This window comes from Semicossyphus pulcher, unplaced genomic scaffold (genome assembly GCF_022749685.1).
Source record: "Semicossyphus pulcher isolate SPU_LCO1_2020_fin unplaced genomic scaffold, fSemPul1.0.p SCAF_7, whole genome shotgun sequence".
NCBI lineage: Eukaryota > Metazoa > Chordata > Actinopteri > Labriformes > Labridae > Semicossyphus > Semicossyphus pulcher.
Window position 1 is genome coordinate 706,080 of NW_027211748.1, and position 18,844 is coordinate 724,923.

General features: G+C 41.2%; 1 protein-coding gene across 10 annotated transcripts in view; it reads left to right on the plus strand.

Annotated features, from left to right (window-relative positions):
- The window catches only part of depdc5 (DEP domain containing 5, GATOR1 subcomplex subunit), a 57,477-nt gene that overhangs the window by 30,605 nt on the left and 8,028 nt on the right, over positions 1 to 18,844 (plus strand). For 6 of the 10 annotated variants that reach the window (XM_069684062.1, XM_069684061.1, XM_069684069.1 and 3 more), the window contains 12 exons: positions 4,502 to 4,619; positions 5,152 to 5,319; positions 8,404 to 8,626; positions 8,958 to 9,094; positions 9,184 to 9,298; positions 9,519 to 9,581; positions 13,288 to 13,400; positions 13,720 to 13,800; positions 14,039 to 14,171; positions 14,708 to 14,807; positions 14,987 to 15,226; positions 18,365 to 18,534. In XM_069684062.1, coding sequence (XP_069540163.1) covers positions 4,502 to 4,619; positions 5,152 to 5,319; positions 8,404 to 8,626; positions 8,958 to 9,094; positions 9,184 to 9,298; positions 9,519 to 9,581; positions 13,288 to 13,400; positions 13,720 to 13,800; positions 14,039 to 14,171; positions 14,708 to 14,807; positions 14,987 to 15,226; positions 18,365 to 18,534 — 1,661 coding nt within the window. The remainder of the gene's footprint in view (positions 1 to 4,501; positions 4,620 to 5,151; positions 5,320 to 8,403; positions 8,627 to 8,957; positions 9,095 to 9,183; positions 9,299 to 9,518; positions 9,582 to 13,287; positions 13,401 to 13,719; positions 13,801 to 14,038; positions 14,172 to 14,707; positions 14,808 to 14,986; positions 15,227 to 18,364; positions 18,535 to 18,844) is intronic. The other 4 variants (XM_069684067.1, XM_069684066.1, XM_069684068.1 and 1 more) reach the window with 4 other exon arrangements.

Genomic DNA, 18,844 nt, shown 5'->3' on the forward strand with positions numbered 1-18,844 from the left:
TTCATATTACTGCTGCATTTATGTGTAAGCTGCATTTTACTGCTGTAGATGTTTGAGGTTGTGCTGATTTCAATTCCTTTATTAACTGCAGGGTTGTTTAATCGACAGCTATGCATCATTTTCTAATTGTTTACCTTTAAGATGTAGTGGAGTGGAGGTGTAAAGTATCATAAAAGTACAGTAGTTGAGTAAATGTACTTATTAATACTTCACCTCTGGTTATTTTAAATATGAAATTATATTGTCAGTGTGACATGAAGTAAGCTATACACTAACTAGCTAATGTTAACATCAGTTATTGGCTGAAAGTACAGAACCTAACCAATTTATCTTACATGGCCATGATTTCCTCTCAGCCTGAGACACCTCCATCTCACTTCCAGTAACAAATCAAAAATAAAAATTAGAAGTAGGACTTGCTAGGCGATAGGAGCTGCGCAGCGTGACGCAAGGGTAAGGGCGGACACAGCTAGACACAACCAGGAAATGCTCTGTAGACCAGACCGTCTCATTTCAGTTTGTTTTTTAACGGTCTACCCAGCCTCCGAAGGCTGCAGCCCATGGATTGGGACACAGCCTCAGGATGTTTAGACAGTATATTTCATGGAGAACTGCACATGGAACTTCAGCAGTTGCCTTGGGTGGGATGTACACAAGTATTTTTATGATATGAATATTTATGATATTTTTATGGGATGGAGGAGTTTAAAATGGAAGACCAGCCTTGAAAAATGCTTGAGAGAGTGTTTAAATGTTTGTCCTGTGTGTGTATGAGTGTCAACTGAGCTCCAACTAAACTCAAGTAAACTCCTGCTGAACTCGGCTGTTGACATGGTGATGGTTAATTCATAATAGCTGTGTGACTCCTTGGCTGGGCAGTTGATTTTAACTAAGATATCAGGTGAAAACACCCTCTCAAACTCCTGCCATAGTGCCAAATCAAGCCATCACAAGACTCTGATGAAGCAGTCGTGCTAATTTTATGTCTCTACTGCTAAAAATGCAGCCAGGGCAGTGAAATACAAAAGGGCATCCATTTGGAGTTCTCTAGAAATGTTTAACATTAGAGCAGATGGGGCAGTTGGTCAAGTTTCTGTGACATTTAGGCATCTACTGGCAAAAGCGTACATTTTTCAGTTTTGATAACCCATTTAACAGAAGCAGCACAAAATTACCTACGTTTTGATGCTTTATTTATGTATGTGGAGTAAACATTGCGTGGGCTGTTGCAATTAGTTTGGAAGGCGTCCAAGTTATTTTTCAGCAGCCTCTCCCCTCTGAATTTGAAATCCTGCGCTCTGATCTTGAACATTTCACTGAAACTTTATGTGCTTTGAAAGGCGACTGTGAAAAAAGCATGAATGGTCTGAAAAATAATTTCTGACTATTCCACCATTCATTTGAGCTCATTGGGCAAAATGTCTGGGAGAATTGGGAATAACTCGGAAACGATGAATGGTATGAATGAGAAAAGTCATAGCACACCGATCCCGAATGCGCTGAATGTTTTGATGTTTGAATGGTTTGAATCAGTTGAAAGTGTGGAAAGAGAAGCGGTGGGAAAAAACGTGTCGGAATAATAATAAAAAGTATAATATTAAAGATCGGTGAAGGCATTCACACCAATAATCAAATATCTGGACAACACATTTTGTCTTTGACAGTGATATGAGCAGGATTACACCATCTCTGGTTCACAAATACAGTACCGTCTTTCTTCTTCTTCCAGTTCTGTAAGTGACACCATTATGTTTGAAATTGCCTTAAAATGATCAACTGTAGAAAAAGGAAAGGTTATTTAAGATTTGTGTATACATCTTTTTATACAATTTTAATAACAGATGAATTGATCATACATTTTCTCCCATCTATGCATATTTCTTTTTTCGGCTCTGTGAATGGAAACACTTTTCCTTTTATACCACCATAAGTCCACTATTGGAAAAACACTGATTGCCTGAACTCAATGGAACACTGGAAAATGTTGATCACTATAACATGTTGATCTGAGTACTGTATGATCGCCCTCATAACAGCGTTTCCACCCAATAAAGGCTTCAGAGGTTTCCTTCTAGATTGTTACAAATAGTTCCACTTGAAAGTCTCAGCAGAGCTTACATCATCAGACTGGTGCAGGCGTGAGGTTGGCATCATTGCTGGCTGCACTATTTTAGTCGTCCGCCCTGGCATGCCGGTCATGGACAACCTGATAATAACAGAAGAGCTAGTGTCTAGTTCCAGGTTGATTCTGAAGGGTCTGGAGAGACTTATAAGGTGGGCAAGGATATACTTCAAGTCTTCAAAATCAATATCTGTAGTGCTGAAAAAGGGTAGAGAAAATTTCTGATTCTCAATAGAGCAATAGAACAATATTTGGAAGACTGATCCATGTTGCAACAAGTTCTTCACCCAGGCTTGTTATGATGTCTTGCCTGGCCCATGGATGTTGAGTTGGGTCTTTGAAGGCAAGTCACTCTGTATGTGGCACTTGGAATCACAAAAGAGAGATTGAGGAGAGCCATTTGAACCTCCACCGACGCTGTCGAGAAAGCTTTGGTGAGAGAGGGCAGATCAGTGGGTTGCTGTTAGGGTGCAGGCTTGGGTCTGATAATCATCATGTCGCCTGGGCTAGGGTGTAAGTTGTTTGAAAGACCAAAACTAAATGAGGACACTGCCGAATTGACTCCCCTCAATCGTACAAACTATACAATGAACTTGTAGAGATGATATCTCTTTTTTAAAGGGGCTATATGTAAGATTTTACATGTATTCATCAATCAAATATCATTTTTTATTGCCAATGTGTGAAGGGATAGTAGAGGAACTGATAAATTCAGACCTTCCGCAACTTCCTCCGTTGCCTCTAACAGCCTGTGGGCTGATTTTTATGTAAAGCACTCGGGACGGTTTTTCTGCGAAACAAGAGGATGTGACGTATCTGCACGTTTGCGAGTACCTCTGCCAAGAGCTCATTCTTCACCACTACAGTCATTGTGCAACACGAGACAACGCAAGCTGTGAAATGAAGATGGATGCCAACAAACGACAGCACCCACAACAACACCAACACAAACTACACACAAGAATAAAAAACAAAAATAAGTTTTATCTGAAGCCCGTCTGACCAAACAGGAATGTGATCAACTTCAGGGGGAAAACTGGAGTCAACATTGGTAGGGCATGTGAATCATGGAGACCTTCATTGCTTTTGGGGATCAAAACAGACCGACATTTTGTTGTCATAGAAACAAAACATGCAGCGTTCTCTCACCGGGTGCAGCGTTTTTTCTCTCACAGCACAAGTGCCTCATCCCAGCTATCTCCAGCTACCCTGCCCTGCCTGGCTAATGTTCGCTAATGCCTGTGATGATTTGCTGGCTCGCCGGCGTAATTTGCCGTTTGATTACGAAGCACAATGCCGGAGTCATCCAGTGTATTTATGTTAGAGCTAGTTGGCTAACCTTAGCATACTCGCTTACGTTAGGACTACCAAAATAATATCTGAGTGTGTAAGTCAGTTATCTAGCTTGACAAATAACTTCCCCAGCTAACACAACAAACGAGGTTGATTTTGTAAATTATGTAGCAGAACAAAGCAAATGTGTATAACTACCGATTGTTTTCTATTAGCCAATAACATTGCATTACCTGCCTAGGCTAAGGTTAGCCAGCCAGCTGTAAGCTGGCAACAAGTTACCGTTAGCTTGTCTGCTATCGCAGACCATTTGCCAGTTAGGTAACGTAGCAAAACACCGTCAAGTAGATAACATCAGCTCACTCACGCAGACTCCCGCGGCTGATCTGGCTGGTAATTAAGTAATGTGCCGTTACGAAGCACAATGCCAGATTCATGCAGTGTTATTATGTTAGAGCTAGTTAGCTAACCTTAGCATGCTCGTTAACGTTATGACAAACAAAATACTATCCGAGTGTGTATGTCAGTGTTGTCAGTCTAGCTTGACAAATAACTTGGCCAGCTAACATGATACTAACTGAGGTATGATGACAAACAGTGTTGATTTTGGACAACATGATACCGGTCAACGAACACTCGTCAGTGAAAAGTAAACAGAGCCGGTGAGTTCCGAGATTGAGCATGCTCAGTTTCGTGTGTCTTTGGCAAAAACCCCGGATGCTCGTTCATGCAAGTGTCCGCCCGAGCGGGTACAAGAAGGTTGACTGCAGTTCCCTCAACGGCAGACCATGTCGCTAGGAATGTGGATTTTCTGAAAGTTACGTAACGCACCTTTAAAGAAATTTTGGTTGAAAACGCATCAGAAACCTGTTGACCGTGGGGTGATGGTTTGGCTACAGTCCTCAAAGCACTGATTGCAGGTTCGACTCCTGGTCTGCTGATCATTTGGTGCATGTCATCCCCCACTCTCTCCTCCCAACATTTCCTGTCTCTCTTCAGCTGTCCTTTGATTAAAGGCAAAAGCCAAAAGAATAACCTTTAAAGAAACATGTTGACTGTAAGTGTCCTCTCATTTTTTCTCTACAGGTTTAGTGTCTCTACATCGTACGGAGGAGGAGACACTTTACTGGCTCAGTATGGGCCGGACCTTCCATAAAGTTTGCCTCAAAGACAAGATAATCACGGTTACTCGCTACTTGCCCAAGTAAGTACACCTGGCAACCTCTAGATTGTACCAATTTTGCATTTTTGCCAAGTTGAACTACACAAATGAATAGAATTTGCTCAACAGAACTAAACGTGTAAGGTGGACTTCAATTGTTCCATCCATTATGAAAAAAACAATACTTCTGAAAAATATACTAATATCAAGTGCCAATACACTTCACATGTATCCTATCTATGTTATGAAACGATTTATTCTTTTTGTAAAAAGCAAGTGAGCATATTCAAAGCATACAGTTTGAAGGCTGATCTCAAATACATAATTTTCTAATCAGAATGGGTCATTGCGTAGACAACAAATCTGCTGCTGCCTCAGAGCTGCTTAAAGCTCAAATTTTGAGTTCTGAGTCAGACAGTTTAGAGCATTGTTCTCCAATCACATCCTTTATTTCTTTATTCCCAGACAGTAGCCCACTTCTGACACTATCTAAAAATGCCAGAAAAATGTTGACATGGAAAATGAATAATGACATCTACCTAAAGGCGGGCTTTCTTTGGACTATGTATTCTAGGTACCTGTATGAATCAGCTCAGATACAGTACAGCTACAGCCTGTGTCCTCCTCATTCTGATGCTCAGTTTGTATCCTGCTGGGTTGAGTTTGGTCATGAAAGACTGGAGGAATACAAGTGGAACTACCTGGACCAGTACATCTGCTCTGCTGGCTCTGAGGACTTCAGGTACAACAGCATTTTCAAACACACAGGCATGCCTTGCATGCTTTCATCCGTTGGTGATTTCAGAAATTTCAGTAAATATGTATTAATGTTGTGTTTTTTGTGAAATCAATGTAATCAGTTTTGAAGAGTTTGCACATAATTGCAAATAACTGTTATAATTAGATTTTTATCCTATTTTGTTAAATGTAACCGATACTATGAAATACAGCACTGTGCTTTTCTCCTGAGTATTTGTTTTTGTTTTTCGACAATATACAAACCGACAATACAAAAAATAAATTAGGAGTACACACCCTTGTTACACAGGCCCCTCAACAGTACTGGATAGTGAAAAACTAGAAATGAATAATATCAACAGCAAAAAGTGATATTTTAAGTGTAAAGGGTCTGATTTCAAAACCACTTGCATTTAAGTCTCCCCCGGATAGCCTCGGCTAGGAGTTCATTAGTGAGTGCAAAGAGGGCAGTACTGAGTGGGCATCCCCGCCTGTTGCCCCTAAAAATGGGAAAACAATCTGAAGTAATCCCAATAGCTGCGGTCCGAGCTTTAGGGGAAATTGTATTAAATCGACAAATTGACCATCAAAACCAAATTTCTCCAGAACTCTAAAGAGATACGACCATTCTAGCTGGTCAAAGGCCTTTTCAGCATTAAGGGCGACTGCAACATTGGATATATTATTTTTCTGAGCAAAATGGATAACATAAAAAAAAAACGTCTTACGTTATTAGATTCTCCAACCTCTTGGATATCATCTTGGTTACCAGTTTATAGTCAGTATTCAGCAAGGAAATTTCCCTATAAGAGGCACACTTTACTGGGTCCGTCCCTTGTCTTGTGGGAGAAAGATTCTGGAAAATGTTTTTCTTCTCTAGCTAAACACCTAGCTTAAACTCCTTAAAAAACTCTGGGGGGAAACCATCCTCACCAGGAGACTTATTTGAATAGCTTTGGTTAATTCAGATATAAACAATGGATTACTCATGCATTCTCTGTCCTCATCAGATAAATAAGGAAGATTTAGTGGGGAAAGAAAAGAATATATTGCTGACATTGGTCTGTTTGACTGTGCAGTATATAAGTCTCTATAATAATTCTTCAAATCAATCAATCAATCAATCAAATGTTATTTGTATAGCACCAAATCCTAACAAGAGTTATCTTGAGGCACTTTACAAAAAGAGCAGGTCTAGACCGACTCTTTGTTATGTTATTTAAAGAGAGGCCCAACATGACTCACCATGAGTAGCACTTAGCAACATTTGGCACATTGGCAGAAAAACTTCCTTTTAATAGGCAGAAACCTCGAGCAGAACCAGACTCATCTCCTTATCAAAGAGGAAGGTTTTAAGTCTACCCTTAAAAAAAGAGAGGTTGTCTGCTTGTGCCAGGGGTTACTTCAGTTCCATTAACTGCCATCTTACTTTCTTCTGTTTTTAAAGGACAAATTCACCCCTGTCGCCACTGTCAGTCAAAGCTGGTGTTCTCTGCAATCAATAGAAGCAATAATATTTAAAATTGTTTTTAGCTGTGGGGAAAGTTGTACAAACAGCTCGTGGTTTTCACCCATTCTACATTCCTACAACACCCATCGTGCATTGCGCCTTTCTCTTTGAAAGGAACGGCCCAGCGAGGGCGTGGTTACATAGGGAAGTAGATATGCGCGAGAATTCTGCCTGTTTGTTATGTTTGTTCTATCGACCAGAACAGTTGGTAAACATAGGGGATAATTCACTCGTCTCAAGGTCCGATTCAAAAAAGCACATTGCCCTATTGATATTGAAGCGCAAACTCGCCCATAATGTTTCGCAGATCTGTGCAGTTTGCTCTTGTTTTGTGTCTCATTGTGGGGAGAAGCTGTCTGTACCTCCACTCTCTGCTGTGCGGTGCTGCGCTCTCAGCTGCGCGCGCACTGACGGACCTCAACTGCATGCACAGATCGATGAGGAGACTGGAGAGGAGGGGGCAGATCTTTGAACAGCTTACTGTAAAGTCCAGATTCGACAGGTGTTTACTAGTATTACTCTCTGTAACGCAGCTTTATGTTTTTAAAACGAGCACGCAACAGCAGCGTATATAGTCCATCCATATAATATCCCCTTCCTGCGTAAAGGCTCCGGACATGTGGACAAAGTGTGCCTGTGTGCCGAGGTTCAGGCTACATGTCGAAGTGTCCTTGGGCAACACACTGAACCCCATATTGCTCCATGTGGCATAGCCAACGATGAATATGATAACGTATGAATGTGATAACTGATTGACAGTTGGGCACTTTATGTTGCTGCCTCTGCCATCAGTGTATAATTGTGTGTGTGAATGGGTGAATGTGATGTGTAGTGTAAAAGCAGCTTTGAATGGTCGAAAAGTGCCGTATAGTATGTGTAGTATAAATACAGTCCATTTACCATTTTTGCCATGATGCATAGAAAAAGGGCCAAATTTGCCCCGAATGTTTGCATAACATGACTTCATTGAAATACGTGCAAACGGCTCCGGAGCACAGCACAGTTTGCTCTGCAGCGCACTTCGGGGTGCATTCAACCCTTTTACCTGTGCTTGGAGTGTGAGGCAGAGTCTTTTTATGTCATTTGCACAGGTTTAGCAGGCACAAAATATATATCTACAAACAAAACAAAAGCAAAGCATGATGGTGCTCGCCTGCGTTGTAACAGTGTGTAAGGAGAGCAAGAGGTAAAGAGACGCTGGAGTGAATTACTCCTAGTTTCCAGTCAAGGACATTGACTGCTGCAGGCGATCAAAGGGGGCGGGCTACGGATTGAGGAAGTGTAGTTTAGCAAGCTACCTGGTGTCTGCCAGATGACGCATTTTAGGTAGTCTGGCTGAGGTTTTCCAGAGAAGCGGATAACGTCCTCCAAAGGCACAGAACGAAATTGTATTTTTGTTGTACCATAATGGCATTAGCTCCCCATAATAGAATGATAGGACTGAGGTTGGAAATCAGCAAATTTGCCCTTTGACTGCTCTAGGCCTCATGATGTATTTCTGTGTTTGGCATATATTTAAGTTATTATATTACATTTTTTGTACACTAAAGTCCTATACTGTTCTTTCTGTCCAAATAGTTTGATAGACTCTCTGAAGTTCTGGCGGACTCGGTTCCTCCTGCTGCCAGCAGGAGGAGCTCGGAGGGTGGCAGATGGTGAGGGCCACTGGGATGTTTATGGGGATGGATCATGTACTGGGATGAGTGGCAGCGGGGACTGGATCCTGCTGGATGGCTTCATTCGCTTCTTGGAGGGTCTCAACCGCATTCGGCGTCGCCATCGTTCAGACAGGATTATCAGAGTGAGCCTCTCCTTGTTGGGATCATGCTTGTACATTAATACTCTATATGACAATTCCTTTCAATTCTTGTGTCCTAACAGTGAGCAGTTTAGATTTAATGTCACTGCTTTTTTTTATCTCAGGCTGTATATAGTTTAAAATTTTATGAACCTGACACTGTTATGTAAGTCAAATTTTATATTTCTTTTTTCTGCTTTTGGTACTATACTTCTTTCATGATATATATAACATGGGCCAAACATTTCTTTTACATTTGCTGTGTCACCAGCTGTTTCTACGATATTTTAAGGTGTTTTAGGTGATGCTGTCTTTGGAACTGTTTTTCACATAGCAGAAGGGCACACCATTGAAAGGACTTCAGGTTGCCAGTCCTATCCTTCCGTATCCTATCGAGTCTGGGGCACCCCCTCAAGGCAAAAAAGGAACCTCAGCTTTATCAGCCTTATTAGAGATGGAGCAGAACCAGAAGTGAGTGTCTCCTGGGACTGCAATGCCAAAATGTATGCATATAAGCCACAGATCCCACTGTTCATTGTATTCTTTCTGTTTTGTCTCAGGATGCTGGAGGAACAGCTGCCACAGACAAAACCCTCAACAATTGTCAGCGACCTCCCAAGTGTGGCCACAGCTCCCACATATGTAGACAGTCCCAGGAAGGTGAGCATCTATTCTGTGCGTGATCAAGAACTTGCTTCACTTCAGGCATTTACCTTGCAGAAAAATCGAATTGTATTGTGATAAACTTGGATAAGATCTTTTTTGTTGCTGGTGCTTGGTCTGGGGCTTTGCTTTTGTTACTCTCCTTCTGCATTTTTCTCCATGCGTAAGTTCTGTGCCTATTGCTAAGCTTTGGGTTTTTTTCCTGTGTTATGTTCTTCCTGTATGCTGACAGGATGCTGCCTTTATTTTGGATTTTATACGTAGCCCTCGCTCCTCCTACAACTATTACTCTCAGGTCAGTAACGAAATGCCTTTGCATCGCTGAAGCTGTGTTTTGTTGTGTGTGTGTGTGTGTGTGTGTGTGTGTGTGTGTGTGTGTGTGTGTGTGTGTGTGTGTGTGTGTGTGTGTGTGTGTGTGTGTGTGTGTGTGTGTGTGTGTGTGTGTGTGTCCACAAGTGCTGAAGTTCTTCTTTGCCACTGCATTTCTGCTTAACTGCATTAGCATGGTGTGAACAAACACTATGTTGGAATCACATTATTCACAATCACATGTTTGAGTGGCAGTGCCTTGTTGGATTTCAGTTTTCACTTTCATTAAACTTGTACCAGTACTGTTGTACTTTTGTAAAGGTCCAAGCCGCTGGCAGTTCCGCACAGCTGAAACATCAAGACACATTTAGTTACATTACTAGTTATGGTTACACAGTAGTGACTGCTATGGCCTCTGAGTGAAATTTAAATCCATTCACTATCCCTCTCTCCTACTTTTCTGTAGAAGTACAGAATCCATAGAAATGTGTGGATGGCATCTCCCAAAGTGGGGCCCACCAATCTCATTGAGCATTTTCTACAGAAACTAAACAGACAGCAACATAAAATAGCTGAACAATTAAACACTCTTGTATAAAACCTACCTAAGCGTTAAGGTGTCCTGTGGACATACCTACTTCACAAACTAATCTTAAAGCACTGACAGAATTGTAAACACTATAAAAAGCTGCAGTGAACTAGAAGTGTCTGGCAAAATCAGGGTCTGTCTTTGCAGAAAATATTATTGATTACATTTATTACTTGCTTTACTTTTTATATCCAATTACAAAACCCTTTGTAAATGTGTCTGATGTCTTATAATAAATAATAATAACCTTTATTCATTAGAGCACTTTTCTAAATCCAAGTTACAAAGTGCTTTACAGAGGCAACAAAAGAAAATAGACTGGTTATAAGATCATAATTAAAGGCAAATATTAGAAATAACAAAAAATTAAAAAAATATAAAATTCAGGTTATTTGTGTTGGTCTGAAGCAAAGGTTTACAGATATGGGAACTTCAATGACTAGTGATTGTTTTAGTTATGTTTCCTCTCGTTGATTACTCTGCTAATCAGGAAATGATTGGCTGCAGGAGCCGCATTTGTCAACAGAGCTGTCAATCATCCTTTTTACAGCATCAAATAACTAATTAACAATAAATTTGTCAGGAAACAGGAACATTTGGCCGTAAATCAGCATGAAAAGAACTAGAAGAGCTATAATGACAGAAACCATGTTACAGAAAAATGTATTTGCCGTGTATTTTGATTTTAAAGTTTGACTCATGTCCCATCTGATAACATGGAGGAGGCGGGCTTTATGACCTAAACTGCAGCCAGTCAGCAGGGGGCGTGTCCATCATTTTACACAGTCTGATATAGACACACAGGCTGTGTTTGAAATGCCGTACTATATACTACATACTATATACTATATACTGTATACTACATGCTATACTGCAGGGATCAACATAAGCACTGGCCCGGTGGCCCAACGGTATGTTTGTAACCCCCCGGGCCAGTAGATTAACTATTTAACTGGCCCCCTGTGCCAGTAGGATCCACAAGTAATCTCTATCCGATGTCCGCATCACGTTACACGCTACTCGCTGCATTTGCGACAGATCAGCTGTCATTCTAGAACACGCTAATTAATGTTAGCAAGCTACCGCGGACTAGTATAAACACACACGTTTTTCATACACACGCGAGGGAGATTTACTTCCCCCAACGCTGATGAGCCACTAAACACCCATAGCAGTGTTTCCCACACATTGAACAACAGGAACAGTCCGTCTGATATCACATAGTGAAGCTTTTAATGAGAGCACAGAGTAAACTGACCACTGTGCATGCAGAGTCTGTGTGTCAGTCACCTGCCTGTAAACTGTAAACATGCGGGATGATTGAGGCAGATGGGCAATTAAGTGAGGTGGCAATAAGTGTATGTATTCCCGTTATCAGCGGCACCTCGTCTCGGTGCACGTTAGCACTGTGGCTACATAAACAGACTGTCACAAAGCGGACGTGCCGCGGACTGCTTACCTTTAACGGCTACAGGAAGTAGGAGACGGTAAGATTGTGTTTCAAAAAGTTGCTCTCACGGGCTGATCACGCTTATAAACATACATTTGAACAGCGTCAGTAATGGCAGGTAACATACTAAATCTATTACTACTTAGTCATGCAGGTGTCAGAGTTGCTGAACCAAGAGGTAAAAGAAGCCTCTTTATACCCATATGATTATTTTGGTCTATTTCTATGAGTTTATAATAGTTCCAAAATTGAACACATATTCATTATAAGATCCCTTACAGAGAAACAAAATTTGACGTAAAAATAATACAGAAATAACTAATATAAAAATGTTATTTTATTTTAGGGCCAGTGGTTTTAATGGCACGGCCAGTGAATTTGTAAAGTTACTGGCCTGCAGTGCCAGTGGAAAATTGTGCTCATTGTCGACCCCTGTACTGCATACTGCGTTTGGCGGTAGTCTGTAGTATGGAGGAGCTTTTCAAATTAATTTTGCAGTATGCTACCCCGGGCGGAAGTAAACAATAACAGCCGCTTCTTTAGCTATAGCACCCCCTTCTGCTGGAATGCTGCTGCTGTCCGTCATTTCAACTGCCACTGTGACGTTCCAGCACTTTGCTTTGTGGGATACAGTAGGCGAGGTATACTGGTCCGATGCATACGGGAGATTTTTTGCGAATCAGTATGAGATCCGGGCATTTTTTGCATACTGCACATTTTGCTTTTGTTTGGCTACTACATACTACATTTTGGCCAAATCAGTACGTACTGCTAGTATAGTATGGCATTTCAAACACAGCAGCACACTCTACCACTTTATTAGGTACCTTCAACTGTCTGTATCGCAAATAGCTAATCAGCCTATCACATGGCAGCAACTAAATGCATTAAGGCATGTAGACATGGTCAAGATGATCTGCTGAAGTTTGTTTTTGCTCACATCATTAAAATGTACATTTTAAAAACTTAACAGTAATTTGGCTTCAGGCCTCCTGTACACTGGTTAAACCACAAGATACACTAAACAATTTTTCGTTATTCTTAGTTATATGTTTTTATCTGTAAATGGTAAATGGACTGTACTTATAGAGCGCTTTTCTAGTCTTTGCGACCACTCAAAGCTGCTTTTTCACTACATATCACATTCACCCATTCACACTCACATCCATGCACTGATGGCAGAGGCTGCTACGTAAAGTGCCCAACTGTCAATCAGTTATCACATTCATAGCGAGCAGGAGCAATTTGGGATTCAGTGTCTTGCCCAAGGACACTTCGACATGTAGCCTTAGGGAGCTGGTGGGGATTGAGCCTCCGACCTTCCGATTGAAGGAAGACCGACTCTACCACTGAGCTACAGCCGCCCCTTTGACTGCAGCACTGTTTCTGGAAAAAGATGATTTGTTTTCAAATGTAATTTTTTAAAGCTGTGAGCAACACAAACAATTCACTTTACCTCCATTGTATTAGAGGGGTGGAGAATCAGATAGCTCAACCATCGACAATTAACACCTCCTGGCATGGCTTGATACCTCTATATGCGAGTGTGAAAATGTGTTTGTTTCAGTTGTATGTCATTTGGGGAAACCCTTTAAAAAAATATGTAAGAAAATATGGAATCAACTTTTGAGTGAAGTACTTTTTATTGTGTAGTTAGCTGAAGCCAGCGAGGCTGCCGATAAAGGAGTCCTGTCATCAATACCAGCTGGAGCAGTAGCACCAACTGCAGGAGAGACTGCAGCCTGCAGCAGCACAACAGATACCTGGTAACCTTTTACCTAATTTAATGCAGGGATATTACTGACAGCAGTAACTATTCCATACTCTATCCCATAAAAATGATTCCAAAAGCATTATAGGTTAAGACTTTTACTGTCTAGTTATTAGTTACTAGTTTGTTTTTTTTTACTTTCTACTTTGAATTTTCAAGTCAATATGCTGAAACTTAAAACTTGCTTTGTCCCATTATGATTTTGATGTGACTTAATGTTTGCGCAAGATTATATTTGTGGACAACAGTGAGAATAACTTGATAATACGTTTATGATAATCTGTCTTAAAATCAACCTGTGGCTCTTTCCACAGTGGACAGTCTGCAGCGGCATTGCTTTCCCTGTCCTCATCCTCAACGCTCCTGGAGATACTGGAAGCCATCAAACATCCTACGTAAAATTTTATTTTGGGTGTTTTCGGCTTGATAGTTGTGACAGTCAGTTGCAATGGCTCAGAAAAAATCAACACGTCATCTCAGATCTTCTTGCTTGTGCATTAATTATTCTTCACTGATTAGACACGTGTAAAGAAAACTTCAGTAGTCAGTAAAGTGTCTGAATTTTCCTTTGTTATGAAGTTTTTGTCTAGAGGCAGTTTTCTGTTGGTATTTTGACTTTACTTACTGTAACAGGACAGGTGTACAGTTGCTTCCAGAACAGAAGGGCCTACCAATCAACTGCTTTATAAGTGCAGAGGTTGTTCATTGGCTTGTCAACAATGTGGAGGGCGTGGCCACTCATGGGATGGCTGTGGATATCATGCAGGTAGGAGTTGTGTGTTCCAATTTTCCTTTAACTTGACGAGCAATGGCATCAAAGAGAGAACCTTTAATATAAGTTAAAATGTAATTCCTGTTTATTAACAACTCAGTTCTTATATTTACAAACAATAACATTTTATTGACTAACTACTGAAATTTCAGAATGTGGCAACATCAAGTAGCGCAATAGATCAATAAGCATTAGAGTTCAGATGATTAGAAAGTTTTAAAACATTTCACCAGGTCAGCCAAACATGTTTGGTAGAGAAAAAAAGCAAAACTATAAAATTACACATCTTTCCTGAAGTCCCATTGAGACTGTGAAGTTTTCAAGCAACAATTGGGGACTTTATACACTTGTATATGTATGTTTGTATGCAGATGGAGTACACATAATATAATGTTGACTGGTCAGCAGGCTTTTTGACCATATACGTATTCACAGTGGTCACTAGTCTTTATGACATGTATAGTGGTATGACCCATTTTCTTTCTGTTCTATTTGTTTAGTTGTTCAATGTTTCTGCTTGGTTTGTGTAGAAAATGCTGGATGAAGGTTTGGTGGCCCACGCCTCTGGTGATGCGATGCGCACCTTTGTTTATGGATTCTACTTCTACAGGATAGTAGGAGAGAAAGATGGTAAATGGATATAAGTGCACTCAGAGACCATAAAATGTTCACACTTTCTCTGTATTAATGGAGTTTTGAACATGCTCATACACTGGCTTGTATTTATTTATATACATTTGATGAATGTCAGGTAATACGATAAATATGTTTATACTTGTCAACATTCATGGCTATCTTGTCTTCTGCAGGCCAATCATCCCCACTACCCCCCACAACGTCTGGTGGCTGGTCTGCTGCATCCCTCGAGGACTTTGCCCTGTTCCAGAGGAAGTGGTTCGAAGTGGCCTTTGTACTGGAGGAGCCTCGACCCTGCAACCTCCCAGCCTTTCTCTTGCCCTGGTTGCCCAGTCGGCCAGCCTCCTACGCAAGTAGGCACAGCTCCTTTAGCCGCAGCTTTGGAGGACGCAGCCAGGCTGCTGCACTGCTAGGTAAACCCAGCCCATCCCACACAGCAGAGGAGCTTCAATCTCCCTTTTCAACTATTCCAATGTCACACTGGGCAGAGAGGGTGCATGTGTTTCAAGGCTCTTTGTCAGGCAGTGTCACCATTAGACCAGTGATTTCCAAACTGGATGCTTCAGGGGTTTTAATGGTCCTGTGTGTAACATCAGGGATCTTTTGAGTTATCTGCAGAGATGGAATACAATTTTCAGATTAGTAAAAAAGGGAGGGGCGTTTTGTTTACAGTGTCCACCATGTTGCACCACAATGTTTCGAAGATGTCCAGAAAAGAAAAGTCAAACATGGCTCTGGAAGGTACAAAGTCTTTCATGTTTTTCACAACTTTAGCAGCTGCTTTGTGTTCTACATGTTTGAGAGGGAGGGGAGCATTTGTCTCTTGGATGCAATTTGCAAACTCATTGCTTGATGCCACCAGCTCGTACATACTAATCGGATGGCTGGATGGATGGCTGGATGGATGGCTGGATGGATGGATGGCTGGATGGATGGATGGATGGAAGGCTGGATGGATGGATGGCAGGCAAACTGGGAAATTGTGATGTTACAGCAGCAAGTTATCAAAGCCAGAGACGGCTAATCTAGAGACGGGCAAAGAGGCGGAGCGCGACTGAGCTACAGCCTATGGCTGAGCTCTATGGGCGGGCCGCATGAATCAGCCAGCTACGGCTATGAAGCTAGGCTATATGCTCCTCAGCGTAGCTAACAGTTATTATCCATAGACTGTATAAATCATGAATGAGCTGGTTTGACTTTCCCAGGAGGAGATTCTGTCGGTGACTGACTGCAGGTGTTTAGTTATCAGACTAAAGAAGTAGCGGACTCGCTGCTCGCTCGCCCGGTGAGAGAGCGGCGAGCCGACATGTAACGGGAAACATAAAAGAAATATTGAGAAATATTGACTGGTTGAGGATTGTACAGGAGGATGATCCAGATCAGGCTTTGGAAGTTTTTACAAACTTGTAATGCCAATTATTGTTAAACATGCTCCTGGGAGATGGCAAACTGTCAGAAATGTTACCGCTCCATGGCTGAACCATGAACTTAAAAAATATATGATGCAAAGAAACAGAGCCAAGGCAGAGGCAATTTAATCATGTGATGTGTTACATTGGAATATATATTATGTAACAAAACTGAACAAGTGAAAAAAAGGACTTACTATCAAAATAAGATTAAAGATGTTAAATAAGACAGTAGAAAAATATGGACTACATTTAATAAGTCAATGAAAAGAAGAACTTAATCGACATCATATTTTTGGAAGAAGATGGACTTTTTCTTACCATACCAATTGATATTGCTAACTACGTAAATCATTATTTTAGCAATAAAATTCAAAAACTGTGAGATGGTATGGATATGAAGATGACCTTTCTAGTAGATTATTAAAAGATAGAATAATGAGTCATAAATCATGTACATTTAAACTTGAAAAGGTTAGTACAGGTACAGTAGAAAACTTGTTGAGAGCAAGTAAGGAAAAACCTTCAGGTATCCACAATCTCGATGTGAAACTACTGAAACTGGTGGCTGATTTGATTGCTCTGCCTGTTTGTCACATAATTAATTTAAGTTTGGAAAAAGGTGTTGGAAAATAGCTCAAATTGTACCACTAGTAAAAAACTGTGAAGAATCACTCTCAGGTAAAAATAGTCGACCTATAACCTATAACTCACCTTGAGTAAAATTATGGGGACAATAGTCTACGAGCAAATGTATTTTTTCTAAAATTGGCTTAAATACGGTGTAACAGCATGCATATAAAAAGGGGCACTCTACAACTACAGCACTGACTCAGACAACTGATGACTGGATAAAAGAAATTGATGCAAAAAAACTAATTGCTACAGTACTGTTGGACTTGAGCGCAGCGTCTGATATACTTGATCATAAGTTATTATTAGTTAAGTTGTTATGGATTTGAAATACCTGCTATTGCATGGATTAGAAGTTCTCTAACCAACAGGGAATATACTGTACATTTTAATGGTAGTTTTTCTGATTTAAGAGCAATGAGTTGTGGAGTGCCACAAGGAAGTTTAAACAACTTTCTCTGACTGTGCCATGGGACTTATCTATAGTGATTGAGGCACTATCACGCCCACCTTTTGAGCCATTGCAGCAGGTGGGGCTGAAGATACTTTCCTTAAAAAAAGGCATTATTACTCATGCAGGCCTCAGCCAAACACGCGAGTGACATCCATGCATTGTCAGTAAGTCCTTAACGCATGCAGTTTTCAGTGGGGGATTCTAAGGTTTTATTGAAACCCAATCCTTTTTGCCAAAAATATTGACTCACGCATTGCCATACCGCCCTATTAAGCTGTTGGGTTTTTATCCTCCTCCTTTCTCCATGCAGGAGCACAAGCGGCTTAATGCGCTTTGCCCGGTGAGAGCATTGCCCATGTATGTGGGGGCTTGCGCGTAGTGCAGAGCTCTTCATGGTGAATTCATACAAGTTCTGATAATGACCCCAGCTTTTCAAGTGCTGATACGTGTGAGCTAGTGTCACCTCCGGCATTAGCTTCAACGCCATCTCCTGTGCTAGCCTCGCTGGTCTGTTAACCATGCTTCCCTGAAGCGTTGGAAACTATTTTCTTTTTCCGTCTGGCATGTTGCCCGACAGCCTCAAAAAGTAATTATTAAGGCTCATTTTAGACTATAAAGTCCCCAAAAGTATTATGTTTTGTAGAGTAAAATGTGTAAATCAGCGATTAAGTTGCTGGACAATAGCTAATTGTTGTGCAAGGGCCTTAATGAGAATCTTAAAGTCACAGCCTTGCAGACTTGGTGGTCATTCCGCCTCTGTGCCGGCATCGAAGGTAGTAACAGAGGCGAAACTGTGTAAACTGCAGAGCTGGCAGGGCGGAACAGCGCTTTGTATGGGTATTTGAAGCATGCGCTGTTTGATTACACCTTGCTCACTTTTTGTTTCTGCAACACCGGAACGCATGGTCTAATGTAGAATGACAAAGGTGGCATGATGATGGAGCTTCATTACGGCGCTGAGGCGGAACTGCAGGGTAGGCTACAGCCTCAGAACTCTGCTCTTACTCTTTCTTCCTGTCTGTCTCTCCATCTTCTTCCCTCCATCTGTCCTCCAGCTTCTACAGTCCCAGAGCAGAAGACTGTCACTCTGGATGTGGATGTAAACAACCGCAGTGACCGAACCGAATGGTGCAGCTGTTACTACCACGGAAACTTCTCCCTCAATGCTGCCTTCGAGATAAAGCTGCACTGGATGGCTGTCACTGCTGCAGTGCTATTTGAGATGGTAATTAATGAATTAATACCGAGCACAATAAAAAGATCACTTGACATTTGAAAATATAAAATCTAAGATCAGTTACACACTTTCCTCGTCAGAACCTGGCACCTACGTCATTGACAATGAAATATACTGTATGACAGTTCAGTCAGACATTTGGGCGTTTCAGGGGAAGCAGCTTATGATGAATGAAGACTGAAGCTGAGACGCTGAGCAGGCTAGAGAGGTCTGAAATTTGTAGTCTTCAGACTTAACCAGTGTTCCCCCGAAAAAAGACATTCCTAGGGTGGGCATCACAAGTATATTAATTAATGTT